The 15,572-nt window shown below is 36.6% G+C and overlaps 1 protein-coding gene across 11 annotated transcripts in view; it reads right to left on the bottom strand.

The window, feature by feature from the left end:
• Positions 1 to 15,572, bottom strand: part of LOC129280146 (protein 4.1-like) — an 82,284-nt gene that overhangs the window by 4,965 nt on the left and 61,747 nt on the right. For 8 of the 11 annotated variants that reach the window (XM_064112312.1, XM_064112314.1, XM_064112310.1 and 5 more), the window contains 3 exons: positions 10,808 to 11,092; positions 9,921 to 10,001; positions 5,456 to 5,482 (listed from right to left, as the gene is read on the bottom strand). In XM_064112312.1, coding sequence (XP_063968382.1) covers positions 5,456 to 5,482; positions 9,921 to 10,001; positions 10,808 to 11,092 — 393 coding nt within the window. Of the gene's footprint in view, positions 1 to 5,455; positions 5,483 to 9,920; positions 10,002 to 10,807; positions 11,093 to 12,567; positions 13,015 to 15,572 lie in introns of all 11 variants that reach the window. The other 3 variants (XM_064112306.1, XM_064112307.1, XM_064112308.1) reach the window with 1 other exon arrangement.

The following is a 15,572-nucleotide window of genomic DNA, read 5'->3' as shown; positions in this document are numbered from 1 at the left end:
GGAAAAAACACATTGTTTTCTCCAAACCATTCCTAATGTCACCTTGGAGATTGAAACATGGTTTTGCTGTGAAATGAAACATACTTCCCTCCACGATAACCTACTTTATATTTGGGTTTGTGACACAGCCAAAACCATTGAAAATGGAAGCAAGATGGCAACTTTTCTTTTTAAATACACACACATGCTACAGGCAAAACATAACAAGACAGATTATGCAAACAAAATCAATGTCATCCTTCATTCTGAGAGGACTTCACGCAAGGCAACCTACATGTAGAAGCTAGCGAAAGCAGCGGTAGCACATAACAAATAACCAGAGGAAATCACTAATTGTTTCATGAATTGCTCCCCAGTAAGCAGATTCATTACAGCAACTTGCTATGTGTGTAATCCTTAATAATTATTTAACTCCAAAAAGGATGAAACTATGACATATTTCGCTTATGATATAGTCCCATCACATAATGTAACGTTATTGTTATCACAACGATTCAAATTTAAAGAATTATGAAGAAGAATTTCAAACAAAATCTTAACATTCACAACAATCAGTATATTAATATTACAAATTCCATGTCACAACAAAGTGTTCCTACATCAATCTTAACGTCATTGGAAGTTTCAATCAGAGAGATTCATGCAAAAACACACTTCATGAATTTCCCCAAGTTTCAAATCTTCCCTTCGACACATGTACAGTCACATTTGAGACTAAGAGAAAAAATTTTAGAAGGAAAATCAACTCGAACATGCACTTTCCTCTTTACATATAATGGCTGGGCTGACAAAACCTCGCAACTCAAAATTCAAAAGTTTTGAGGGCAGCTTTATAGAAAAGGCTGTATTTTAAAACTATAGCAATGGTGGCAGTCTTATAGGCCCGAATTCACAAATTTTAATATGAAATCTGCATAAACCATGGGTCCAACCGATGGTTTTCAAAACCACCTTTGTGAATTGAGGCCATTTTGTCTGAAAACAGTCTCCTGATACTTGCGAAGAATTCTTTTGAGGCAAAAGAAGGTTGCTACCCATGATATAACTCTAAAATCTAACTTTTTCTGAGCTGTCGTCAAAATATTTAAACTCTGAGATTCAAGGTTTCATCCGCCCAGCCACGATATGTCTTCATATTCAGCCCAAATGTATTCCTTCCGAAGTTCATGTGTACAGTACTGTCAATGAATATTTTCCAAAAGAGCTACATTATAAACAATAGTTGTTCACAAAAACACTAAATCTTTTTTTATTTTTTTTTATTTTGTAGATACCATTTGCATCTGAGGACAGGAACTGGTCCTTTGTATCAAGTGTTCCTTTAATAAACCTTCAACAATACTAAAATGTGGAATTGCTCAAACACATTTTTTTTGGGGGGGAGGTTGATTTAAGCATTATGTGCATTTGCATTTCAATGATATCTCTAAAGTGGCTGAAGCCGCTCAAAAGAACCAATAGAAATGTGTATATGTAGATGCAAATTAATATCCATTTGTTTGTTATGCAGGTGTGTATTCCACAAAGACTGTATGGGAGTTCAATGCTTTATTAAAATAGATAGGCAAGCCAGAGAATTTATCCAACTTACAAGTCGTTATTACAATGAATTTCCACATCCAACAATATCAACAACTTGTCGGGGTTTATTCTAAAGTACTTCCGTTCTAATCACGTATACCAATAGCAATGAACAAAGAGATTATTAGTAACTTTATTGGAAAGTTGGCATAGAAATAACATATTCATCACACAGAAGTTAATACCATTGATTCACAAATTAAGATTGGATTATGAAGACTGTGCATTTCTGTAATGCGATTGCAGGCATCTATAATTCTCGTCATTATCATCTTATACCACATCCTGTATGAGAACTTAAAAGGGAATGAGTGATTTCAAGTTCAGTGTTGACCTTTTGGTGTTGGTGTTTTTTACACGATTATAACACCAAACATAAAATGAAGATGGTCCCGAAAAGTCACTCACTAGTTGTTGAGATGTCAATAATGTGATCTGGATCAGTTTTGAGTACTCTGAATAAGTTTTGGAGCTAGGGGAAGCAATCCAAATTTCAACACCAAGGCCAACACCGGACTTGAAATCACCCATTGTACATTTATATTTTGTAATTTCCACAATGCAACCACAGGCATCTAAGTCTCATTCATTTTCAATTCTCTATCAATGGCCTGTATTCTGAAGCCCACTTCATTCATCTTAACCCATGGTCAAATGCTTAGGCTTATGTTAACCTGTTGATTACTGAATTCTGTTATTCCCATAGGCTTTCTACAGGGAGCGGCCAGTTCCAGGAGGCGATGGGTTAACCTTTTTACTACTGGATTCTGTGATTCCCATAGGCTTTTTCCAGTGATTACCCAGTTCCAGTAGGCAATGGGTTAAACTGTTTACTACATTCCCATAGGCTTTTACATGGATCGCCCAGTTCCAGTTACATGTAGCAATGGTTTAAAATGCCATGACTTTGTCCACATTGTATGTTCCTGACATTCAACAGATTTTTATATTTGTCTTGTGTTACTTTTAAAATGTAATATGAAGGCTTACTTTCTGCTTTAACCCAGCTTTACTTTGATGAAGAGGTCGCAGGGAAAACAGGTTGTAACTTAGTTTTTCTTTTCAGTTTGTTTGTTTGCTTGTTTTCTTTCTTTTTTTTGCTTCACTTTGCTTTGCTTTGAAAGAGTCTATTGTAAGAATACATTTAGTATAAATAATTTATTAACTGTCTCCTGGTTATCTACTTGTCTCTCATTGTCTCTCATTGTCTCTTTGCCTCTTTTATTGTGCGAGGTAAGAATCGGCTCATATGCTGTTTAAAAGCCAAACACAGCTGTCTGATAGCACAGCATGAATTTGGAAATTACTATAGGAAGAGAGCTAATCATTATTACATGGAGATGTACTACATGTACCATGAACATTAACATTGTTTTGACGTAGATATCAGAATTCTAAAACCGGCAATTTAGACCAAAGTTTTAGCTAAAATGGAGTTCGGAAGACAGGCCATTGTCCAAACGTAAGTCACTATCAAATGCACGCAGGCAGAGTACGTATCCAGGCAATGTACACTATAAACTCATGTCAGGCTTTTACTACCTTCTAGCACTCGGGTCGCCACCAAGAGGTCATCTAGACCTCTGAATCTGAGGGAGCCTGCGTTTGAACACACGTTATACAATGGTCAATTACAAATTACACTACAGTAATGTTGTCCAGGTACGGTTAAAAACTGTGTATAAAGACAATAAAGTGGTTTCTAAGAGCAGGTGATCTTTATAGGCAGGTTCCAGCAAATGGAGAATATTATAACGGGAATCCAAAACCGTTGGGTGTTTCATTACGCTGTTCATGAAGTTACGCACGAATTTAAGAACGACTGGAACATGTTCTTGGGTCCTAAGTCAGCTACATAGGGATATATTATTTAGCACAAGAAAGGGTCACCGGTCGGGTGTAACTTACCAAAAGCTTTATGATACCGTTTTCAGTAACTCATGATTTTTTGGTCCGCACCAAGCCCGCACTAACATAGTCCGCACCACAAGCATTCAGTATAAACTGTAGCAGATCCGCGCTCCTTTTTATGCTACTTTTATGAAGGCGCTGGTCTGGAGCTGATAAAAGCAGCACCAAAATAGCCTGGGCATGGCGCGGGCTATTTTTGCCCACATCATTCGTAAACTCTAAATTTTACGACTTACCCCAGGCCTGGTCTGGATCAGCGAGTTAATGAAAGCGGTATAAAACACCCACCCGGGCTCCACTTCATAAAAAGTTGCTATGATAGCAACTCTTGCCGGAATGTCAACTTTCATTGGAAGAACCAATCAGGAAGCAGAATTTTCACTGTTGTCATGGTAGTTGACATTCCAGCAAGAGTTGCTATCATACACTGTAGTAACTTTTTTTATGAAATGGGGGCCCTGGAGACTTTACATCTTTCTACACAGATGGTCACTAAAGCAGGGTTGACTGTGTATGTACATCTAATCTACTAACAATAGTAAAATGGAAATCACCACAGAATGCAATACCCCCCCCCCTCCGGTTTTAAAAATGTACCAAAATGTGACTTTGTATATGAGTTGATACTGTACAGTATTCATTTACCGGTAGACATCCCTGTATTAAAACATGGATGGTAATTTAAATTTTGTGTATGCATGTTTATGGGCCTACATTAACATCTGTCTTTATGTTCACCAAATCATGATCATATAGATACATGTAAATGTTAATACAGCACTTGCGAGTAATATGGGATGCTCTATATGTTACATATACATGTATTTAATAGCATTTTTGCTTTAGGGTTATTTTGGGATATTGGGAGCTCTATTTCCCAGCACCTACTGTATGCATTTTGAGCATATATTCTTTTTTTAAGTATCAAGCAATTTTAGAAGTATGATAAAATACTTGTATGGAGGCCTGAAAATACCATCAGGCATGAAGCATGAAATTGGAGATGAAATTAAATAATTCCAATTAATGGAATTGATGATACAGGGTTCAATGCAGGTTTTCCTTCTGAAATTGAAAAAAAGGAGAATTTTCTTCACCATGTTCCTTCTTTTCCATTAGCTACATGTAAGATATTGCCTTAAACTCAAAATAGTTGGCATGTAATGTACAGCAGGTACATTTCAGCTTTTGACCTCTTCACCTCCACTATCCTTATATTCAACCGCCAAACAACCTATATCATGGCGGGTGTTTCATACAGCTGTTCATATTAAAGTTAAAACCGACTTTAAGAACAACCGGTGATCCTTTCTTGGGTAAATGGTATACACCAAAATGTTTGTTTACCGCGTAAGTAAGGTTCACCAGTCGTTCTCAAAGTCGCTCTTGATTTACGAACAGCTTTATGAAATGGACCCCGCCTATCCTGTCATAGCATTCGGAAAGAAGATAGTGCAAGAGACACTTTCATATGAGAACTTTCACTCATAGTTGCAAGAAGTATATCAGCAATCGATTAAAATTTTGCAATTGACTGCAAGATTTATGATTGATTTTTGGGACCCAAATAGATTTGGAATTGATTGCAAGTTTCTTATAATGCCCCATTTGACCATGGATTGATAGTGCCGGATCCAGACGGGGACGCAAGAGGTGCGCGTCCCCCTCGATAATTTGAATATTGCCCATTGAACATACATACTGATAAAGTTAAATCGAAGAAAATTGGCATCTTGTGCAGATTCTTTTTGTCAAATTTGCTGTTTGCACCCCCTCTATTTCAAAATCCTGGATCCGCCACTGATTAAAGTTAAACCCCACTTCAGAATACAGGCTCTTTGAGGACCTAGATGGAGGGTTAAGGAACGGGGGGCAAGATGAGGAATGGTATGGGGGTTGGAATGATCGGGGATGCATTGCAACGAGTAAAGCCTAGAATGTAGATGATTAATGTATGACTTACAGCTCGTACTTGGGCATCGGCCGCCTCCTGGGAAAGAAGCAAAAACATCTCAACTCAAGAAGAAAACTCATCTTTACTCGCGAAGCTCGACTATCAACAAGGCACCTTACCGAAAGGTCGGAGCCGCATCTCTCACAATTAATCCTGCAAGCGGTTTTCATCGCTCACATTTCATTAGCCAAAACATTAGGGAATGCGTGGAAACTGACTGTAAAGAGATGCGAAAGGACCTTCCTGGCAGGATTCCTTTTGAAAGGTGCAGCCACACTTTTGTTAAGGTGCCTTAGATTACTGAAGAGGGATGAGGGCAAGGGCTTTCATTGTAATTGCTAATAATTCTTTTTTATCTTTAGATATCAGACATTCTTCGTTGTGTACATGTACACTTGCTATTCATACATAATTCTTTCACTTTAGACACTCAATAATGACTGGATAATCATTATACCATAATCACTTAACAAGCATGAGAATGCAAAGCCCAGTGGTTTTGTATGTTTTAAAAGCTGCTGTTTTACGACTTTGGTACATCCAAAATGCTATTGAATAAATTTTGAATTGTGGAAATGATATGAACACAATCCTCAAAAAAAAAATGAGGAAGGCAAGATGCAATGGCTGATTACGATGGAACGTTCACATAATTTCTCCGAATGAAAAAAAAATTAAAAATCACATGGAAGTGGAATTGATGTTATCATTCCACATTTTTTTCCCCTTCTTTTTTGAGGGCCTTGTAATCTCTGTATGGATGAATTGTAAAATAAAAAATAATTTCACTTGATAAATGACCTGGTTTGAAAAGGTCTTTTTTTTTTGGTTGGTACATGTAAATTCAATGACTTACAATGCATGGATTGAACGACACATAATTCAATCATTATAAATAACAAGAATCTACATCAGTATGATACCCATCATTTTGCTCAGGCACTAGAATAACCAATCACACACATTCAGTACCTTTGAATTCCCTAAACGATGTGTAATATTTGGATAACGTTTCTCCACTACAGTTTCTCAGTTTTTTTTTATGCCAAGCCATTACAGCCTTGTGGCGAAGCTGCCTATGTGATAGACACGATGACACTCTATACAAAGGGGTGTATGCTTGACACTGCTGATCTATGCAAGGATAAGATTATTACATGATCCAGGGGGAACAAAAAAATTACATGGGGGCTCGGGCAATTTTCCCAACAAAATGATCAAAATAAAAAGAGCCCCAGAAAATCTCAATTCACTGCAATGTCAAAGCATATTCAATTTGGAAATTAAGGCAGTCAGTTGTGAAAAGTAGCCCCTGAAAAACAAAGAAAAAATATTTTTAGCTAGTCATGGTCCATATTGACCTAATACCTACAACACATTCAGAAACATTGACTGATTTTCAATTATAATGTACTTCTCTCTGAAAGACTTGTAACACTTTCTAAGATCCATTCACTGACATTCTACAGTTTTGAAGCCGAAGCGAAAGTCACGGTGGATCAAACCAACTGCTAATGCTGGCCAAACTAACAGCCATTGTTGGCTAAATCTAGGTACATGTATATCATTCATCATTAAATGCATCATACACAAAAATTCACATCAGTTAATATTTTTATCTCCCAATAACCACTCTACTGTACATTATAATGCCTATACATGTATAAGCGCACAGGGGGCTGTTTCACAAAGCTGTTCGTAAGAGCGACTTTAAGAATGACTGGTGATCCTTTTCTGTGGTAAATGATATTCACCATTAATGTTCATTGGTGATTATTTAGCACATAAGAAAGGATCACCAGTCATTCTTCAAGTCTCTCTTAACTTATATGTACCAGCAGCTTTATAAAACATCCACCTGGGGCCCGTTTCATAAACAGTGACAATTGTAACTTTGCCATCATGGCAGCTACCATGGCAACCTTGATTTTGATTGGCTGCTGAGCCCTGTTGCCATGGTAGTTGCCACAATGGCAAAGTTATAACGGTTGTAACTATTTCTGAAAAGGGGCCCCAGGTCCTTTTAAGGCAGCTCAAAACAAGTCTTGACAATCAGATTTTCCATCTCCTTGGCCACATGCATGATTTACAGGGGCTTTCTCAACCAAAAAATAATTCATTGTCTATCCTGAAATGAGGGGATAAGGAAAAAAGAAGCAATGCTGAGCGGAATTCCTGCTAAAAGGTGTGGCAAACGATGGCTCAGATTTTCGTTTTGTTACCTACGAGGTCATTCCTCCTTTAGAAACTTTGACAAAAACTTTTAAGTTAAATACGAAAAGCACCATACATGTCAGCCATTGTATACACGTACATACTATTACTATGCATGTGTATGTTGAAGCAACTGACATACACATAAAGCCAGGCATGAATGTTTTTATACTGGACAATACATACACACATAGGCCTGTATTTCAAGTGCAGCATGGTAAAAAATCATGGACGATGCAGATTTCCTGTATTACCAGGCATGAATTGAGCGCCCTTTGCCAGAATTGTGTATTTATAATTGGAATTTTCTTAGCATACACGATGAAATAAGCATCATCACATCTACAGAGCTGCCAAGTTGCATTTTGCATTTTCAGTATTCTTATCCCCCCAAATCAGTATTTTGACAAAAAATCAGTATTTTTAGCGTGTGAGATAAATATTTAGTATTTTTCCCAAAAAAAGTGTATTTCATAATAAAATGCTTGGTGCACTCGCCCATCACCGCGCTCAAGCTGCATGCAAGCTAAAATGCGCACTGCTATGGCAGATGAAAAAAAAAAACCATTGAAACTTGTGTATATCTCACCCTGGTTTTTACAAAATGATTGGAAAAAAAAAAGTTACCTGAAATTACATTGATCTAATAACCATATTTGTGTATGTTTTATGAAATAGAGACATATAGAGATGATTTTTCTCAATAAATTACGATTTTGTATTAAAAAAAACGTACTAAATATGGCTAAAACGTACTGGTTGGCAGGTCTGCATCTACAAAATCTGCATAGTCCATGGTTTCACACCATGGTACAAATGAAACCATTTTTTAGAATATGGGCCATAGCATTCTGTGGGGCTGTGTTACACGTATCTACTGAAAGGAAGCCCTTAGACAATATCATTACGGGATATCCTCCAGAAACTTGCAATTAATTGCAAAATAAATTGTACATGTAGGTCCCGAATGTCAATCACAACACAGGTCATTGGTGTGTAGACCTAAGATGGGAAAATTTTCTGGGTAACGAGTTTTTAAAGCTAAAATTTCAAAATGTTATGTCCTAATGAATTTGCATTTGCCATAAATCCATAAAGATCAACAATGCAGATTACTATTTAAGCGAAACAGAACAGAATTTATAGCCATGCCATGAATGCTGGTAGCCATTCTTTGCTAAAAAATTAAAAATGAGATAAAATGAAAAATCTAGGCATTAATGACAACAGCCATGTTACAGCCATACTGCGCAAAAGTTGTGGGGAAAAAATAACAGACATAAAAAATAGTTATGACTTGTATGACATAAAGTTACATTTACATCAAATTCATTGTCCTATATTGTAGCATTTTTGTAAAAAAAAAAAAAAATTAGAAAGACACAGTAGGGATACATATTGTGATAAAGAATGATATGAAAGTGTAACAAGGGTTATTCAAAAACATGATATGAAGTATTGATATTTGATCAGTGCAGTTTCATGGTGGTTACAGCTAAAAGTAAAGATTGTTGAGCAAAGAAATATAACAAAACTTGATTACCACTTAAAATTCCAATTTCAATTCACCCATACCTCTGATAAAATCAGACAAATATTTCAAAGGGTTGTTTAATACAAATGCAGAATAACGGATAGATTCTTGCAAAGCACACAATGACATTTTCTGCAATGATTTTTGTTTTAAATTCTTGGTAAAGCCAGTTTACAAGTCAATTTCAAGCTGCACAAATGAAGAATGACCATTGCTCCTTTACACAATCTATTAAAGTCACTGAGTGCTCTACATTGGGTGATTTCAAGTCCGGTGTTGGCCTTGGTGTTGGTGTTGAAATTTGGATTGCTTCCCCTAGCTCTAAAACTTATTCAGAGTTTGTAAAACTGATCCAGATCACATTATTGACATATCCACAACTAAGTGAGTGACTTTTCGGGACCATCTTCATTCTATGTTTGGTGTTATAAGCGTGTAAAAATTGACCTAACACCAACACCAAAAGGTCAACACTGAACTTGAAATCACCCTGTATGTAAAGCCCGGTGGGTGTTTCATCAAGCTGTTTGTAAGTTACGAGCGACTTCACGAACAACCGGTGACCCTTTGTTAGGAAGTAAATCTACACTAATGACAATCTTGTGGGTTTCATTTACCAGAGGAAGGGATCACCAGTCATTTGTAAAATTACTCGCATCTATAGACAAAGTGATTTCAAGTTACTATACATGTACATGCATACAAATAAAGAATGGGTTTTTATACCTTATCATGATCTAAGTCACCGTCTGCCTGGATAACAATCTTCTTCTCAACCCTCGTCTCGGTCAGCTCGCCCTTAACCGTCTGATGATGGAGAGGGGAGAAAAAATCATGGTCATAATTCATTCATATGATACTAAAGATACATTATCATCATAATTATTATGAACAATAACAAATATCATTTGTATGCTACTGTTATTCATAAACATTCTTCTATTACAAATATATGTACTTGTTTGTCATTAATGTCAATTGGTAAAAGGTAAAATTGTAAATGAAATGACAATTTTATTTTTTATTAATGTATGTATGAAATTGTATCAATCATGAAAAAAAGGATTTTCTTTTTCTTCATAATAGTCTGCTTAATTACCTACATGTATAAAAAAAATCATAACTTCAATTTTATGAGTTACCTGGAAATAGGAAGGATTTACTACCAAGAATAAAATTTAGAATAAAACCACTGCCCCAGAGCCCCCACATTCGCCCTCACCACCATCACCATCATTAAATCACAAAAATCTGTACTAGTTTCATGAGTGGTAATTGTCACAAGTTGGGAAGTGCCGTGGCCGAGTGGTCTAAGGCGCCTGGCTATACATGGAAAGTCCGGAGTTCGATCCCCGGCTGCGGCACCTATGCCCGTGAGCAAGGCATTTAATCTACAATGCTCTTTTATCCTGCTTTCAAATAAATGGAAATGCTATATGCATTATTGGTAACTAGGTGTGCACTTGTTATTAAAAAAAAAAAAAAAAAAAAGTCTCAGTCTGCATACTGCTAAGTGTGCTGCTATTCCTTTCCCTATTTTCATCATCACCACCATAATTGTCAACATCATCATCAACATAATCCTCATCGTAAGACCCCCACATCCCTCTGACCTTGGTAATGTGAGTGGTGGTCGTCATCGACCTCGTCTCACTGGTCATGGTCTGCGCGCTGATCAGCGTCCCCGGATCCTCCTCCCCATCGACCGCATCCTCGGGGTCCTTCTCGTAGGTGATGGTGGTGTTCTCCGTCTTGACGTAGGGGACGTCCCTGGTCAGCTTGGAGTCATCTTCACTGCTCTGCTGCTGCTGGACCAGCATGGCCGTCTTGACGAATGGTGAGGCCTCGTCCTCCTGTTCCGGCTGGGCAGCGGCCATCATCTCCTCCTCCTCTTCGTCCTGTAGAGAATAAACACAAAACTGTGTCAGCATCATACCCAAGGGGGGGTTAAACAAGGGCTCAGGGAAACTTTGCCCAGAATATGCTAAAATGAGCCCTAGAATATCAAATAAGGGCACTGGAATGCATTGTAGAAAGATTTGCGATCAAACGCAATCACTTTCAACTAATGAAATATACACATTAGAGCCTTGTGCTTACTTTTTAAAGTTCTGATGAAACGTAACTCTTTTAGCAATGGGCCCCAGGAAAAACTCCTGTTCAATGCAATGATAAAGCTTAATAACTGATGTTGCAGATTGAGCAAGATTGCGAAAAGTAGCCCCCCAAAATTAAATAGTTTAATAGTCATCATTTCACTTTGTGTTTTGCCTTAATTTCATCTCTTTTTCTTTTTTAATAAGCTAAGTTTAACATCTTCAAATTTTATTACTCTTCAATTCATCGCAAAATCAAGATTATCCTGAAATAAATGTACCCTTTTAAATTAATCATCATACATCTATTCTAAAATAATAAAAAAATTACTCTTTTAGAGGAGTGTTTATTAATGTTAGCTTTGGAGGGTTTTAACACAACAACAAAAGATGTCGAAGTCAACAGACATACTTACAAAGAAGTAAAATTCAAAATATTCTGTCAAAACAGCATCACAGATCATTCAAACCTCAGATTGACATTGTAAATAACAATGAATACTACATGTACACTCATGATCATGAAAGATATGAAGACAATGGTAGAAGGATGAATGAGGTTGAAAAATGTTCCAGACGGTCCCCTCATTAATATACCAAAATTCATATCCTCTTCATATCGAATACATGAATAGTAAATTGACATGACAATTTAATGAATATTCATTCGCTAAATGTTTCAGATAGTCCCCTTATTAATTAGATATCACAGTTCATATCTTCTTCAGATCTATCCATGAATAGTTACGACAAAATTGACAACGATTCATGAATATTCATTCACTATTCTAAAGCACCACATTCACCTCAACTTCCATTCATATTAGGCTCTTTTAGGGTGAAGCGAGGGAAAAACTTTCAAAACCTGAATTCATAAACTACACACCGCACACAAAGGAAACACCTTTCAATGAAACTTGTCATAATATGAATCTGTAGATCTAAAGATGGCCAAGTTATCTGTTAAAGTAAATACACAAGGAACCCGTACAGAAAATATGAGATGAATTACATGTATGATTCAATGTCAGCCTTGCATTAAATTGATTACTGCTCTGGGATGGATGGAGATACTGCAAATAATTATCATTAGTATTGTCATTAAGTTTCAGTTTTATCTTGGTTGGATGGATTTCACCTCGGAACCCTGTGACAAGATGAAGAATAAGCAAAATGGAAGTGAAAATGAAAAATAAGATGCAGTTAGAAAACCCCAAATACAGACACACACAATGGAGACAATGAGACCATGCGTGAGGTTTGTAAGCATCTCAAACCTGGTCTTCTTCTTCATCCTGCTTCTCAACATCCAAGCGAATTACCATGGCAACATTCCCGCCAAAACGTGCATCAAGGTCAGGGGTGGATTCAACCCCAGTGACTTGCTCTTTCGCTACCTCTTCCTCGACCACCAGTTCCTGCTGATTGACTGGTTCGGGCTGGTCAGAACCGGACTGGGCTGGTTCTGGCTGGTATGTACGGGGTAGGAGTGGTGGGTCGGGAGAATCGTCCCTGTCAGATCTGGCTTCTTCAGGGGTCAAATCGGCTTCGGGTTCTCCCGGTTCCTCCTCGTCAACGTCCGTCTCCTTGACCAATTCAAGTTGGTCGGAAAGGACCAGGACCGGTTCTGACAGGTCGGCGGTGACCCTGTCAGGGGCCAATACTTCCTCATGGATCACTTCTTGAGGAGACTGGTCTGGAATGACCTGATCAGCTTCGGGCTGCTGTAAAGGTCAATGAGATAGTGACCAGTTAGAATGACCGATAGCAAAGTTGGAGCCATGGTGAACCTCTTCCAAGACCAATACCAATATCATGGATCTTCAATCTTCAAGGTTTTTAAGTTTATTCTAATGGCTTGATTATCCATCATTGTCATTTTTTTTCTGGTGGGAGGGAGGGGACTGCTTCTCAGCTTCTGCTAAAGAACAATAACTGATGAAAGTGACCAGTCAGTTCTGGCAAGTTCAGACCCTGATGATTATAAAAGGTGCATGTTTTTTTTCTTATATTCTTTCTTTCTTTTTTTTTTGGGGGGGGGGGGAAGGAGTGGTACATGTCAGACTTGAAACAAAGCAAACAGAATATTTGTCTTTGAGGCAGAGCTGCCAAGTTGTATTTTGCATTTTCAGTATTCTTATCCCCCAAAATCAGTATTTTGACCAAAAAATCAAAAGCTGCATGCAAGCTTAAATGTGCACTGCTCTTGCAGATGAAAAAAAAAAAAGAAACTTGTGTATACAGTATCTCACCCTGGTTTTTACAAAATGATTGAAAAAAAAACAAGTTACCTGAAATTACATTGATCTAATAACCATATTTGTGTACGTTTTATGAAATAGAGACATATAGAGATGATTTTTCTCAATAAATTTCGATTTTGTAAAATTTTGTTTAAAGAAAAAACGTACTGCCGTATTTTGGTTGCAAAAACGTACTAAATACGGAAAAATCGTACTACTTGGCAGCTCCGTCGAGGTACATCCTGAATGGGTGCATAATGCAATAACATTGGAAAGGGCGTGACTGGCTCCAACTTTACTTTGAACCAACATATATATATATATAAATGCTGTTAATGAATTGAGATTAACCCATGTTGCCCAACTTATTACCTTGAAATTAGAGCAAGTTCAATCAAGTTAAAAACATCCAACCACATACCGTATACATGTATTCCATTAAGAATCTTTTGAAGAAATAAACATAACACAAATGGTACGTTACCCCCTAAATTAACAACATACATCACTTTTGAAGTTTTTGAGCAATGCTAATCAGTCAGAATATTACTACACAGTTACTTTCTTTGTGTGAAAATGAAATTGATCCATCCAGTCATATACAAACGAGCACAAAAGAGTAATTTTAAGGTTTTAAATTAATTTGGTGGGTTTTTTTCCCCTGGTGAATAATGTTGAAGTGTTGAGCTAACTAAATATCTATTGCTTGACACAATCACACATGTCCTGACACTTTTTAGAGGAATATCAGGTATTCAGCTTTCGTGATTTTTGAATTGTTAAATCAATCCAGATCATTTTTAAATAAAAAAAAATCAAAATGAAATTTTGCTACCAAATAGTTTTCTCAATTCTTTCATTTCGATACCCAACAGCTTATTTTAATAACAAGGTTGGGTAAGCATGCTGATAAACGGTAGGAAGCACTAACATTCCTTCTCCTTGGGTATAAATTACATTTTATGTGAACACTGAAATGTGGAAATTTTGCTTTTACTAGGAAAACTTGTGCATGACATGCCGGATCCATTTCCCCCCATACAAAAGTCAGTGAATAAAAGAAGGTACACCTTTCCAAGTTAACTTTAGTAGTCAAACACCTTTAAAACAGTTATGCAAATTTTTAGGGGCGACTCTCCTTTTGCATTGTGTTTAGTTCTGCTAAAGACCAAAAATTCATTTCAAATTGTAGCAAAAACCATGTTAAATGAATAAAATGTCCAGTAATTCATCATTGCTTTTATACATCATCTTTAAATAAAGAGTTAGTATCCTAGATATTTTAGAAATTGATATTAAGGTTTATACAGAATTATACAGAATATATAGAGATAGATAACATTACAAAATGACTGATTATAAATTTTGTGAATTATATACAATGTAATAATAGATATAGAAGATCAGATAAATACACCATTATAAGCTGAAATTATGGGCAAAAGTGAGATTATATGTAATATTGATATGCTACAATGATGCGCTGAACATTTAAAACTATACAGACACAAGAAAATGGCACCAAGATCTTATCATGGAAAGCTGCTTAAAGAAATGAAGCAAAAAAAATAGGATAAGGAAAAAAGGAAAGTTATTGAATGAAGTCCTGTTATCCCAACAAAACAAGGTATAGACCTTCAATAGAATGATTGAGAATGAGCTCCACATAATATAGAAATGAAAATGTAAAAATAAGGAGAGAGTGAGAGTTGAAATGCTTGAAATATCATGAATACGAAATCTAGTTGACTACATAAATATGTACAATTCTAATTTGAGTAATTTATTGTACGAGCGCCAGAAGAAAAACAACTTATAGCCATAAATGATGTTTCAAACATATTCAATACAGTACAGCATTACGAATAGAAGGACAAATTTCTTTGAAAGAACAAATGTCAATCAACTCTAATACAAGAACATGTACTATGTACATACCGTACAAGAGAAGGCTATTCTAAACAGCAACAGCACTATATTGCACCGAGTTGCTTGCAGGGTAAGATTTCTACAATACAATAACAATATCTGGGCTTTCC

The sequence above is a fragment of the Lytechinus pictus genome, chromosome 17, assembly GCF_037042905.1.
Source record: "Lytechinus pictus isolate F3 Inbred chromosome 17, Lp3.0, whole genome shotgun sequence".
Classification (NCBI taxonomy): domain Eukaryota; kingdom Metazoa; phylum Echinodermata; class Echinoidea; order Temnopleuroida; family Toxopneustidae; genus Lytechinus; species Lytechinus pictus.
Note: the sequence above shows the minus strand (reverse complement) of the source record. Positions and strands in the feature narration are given on the sequence as shown.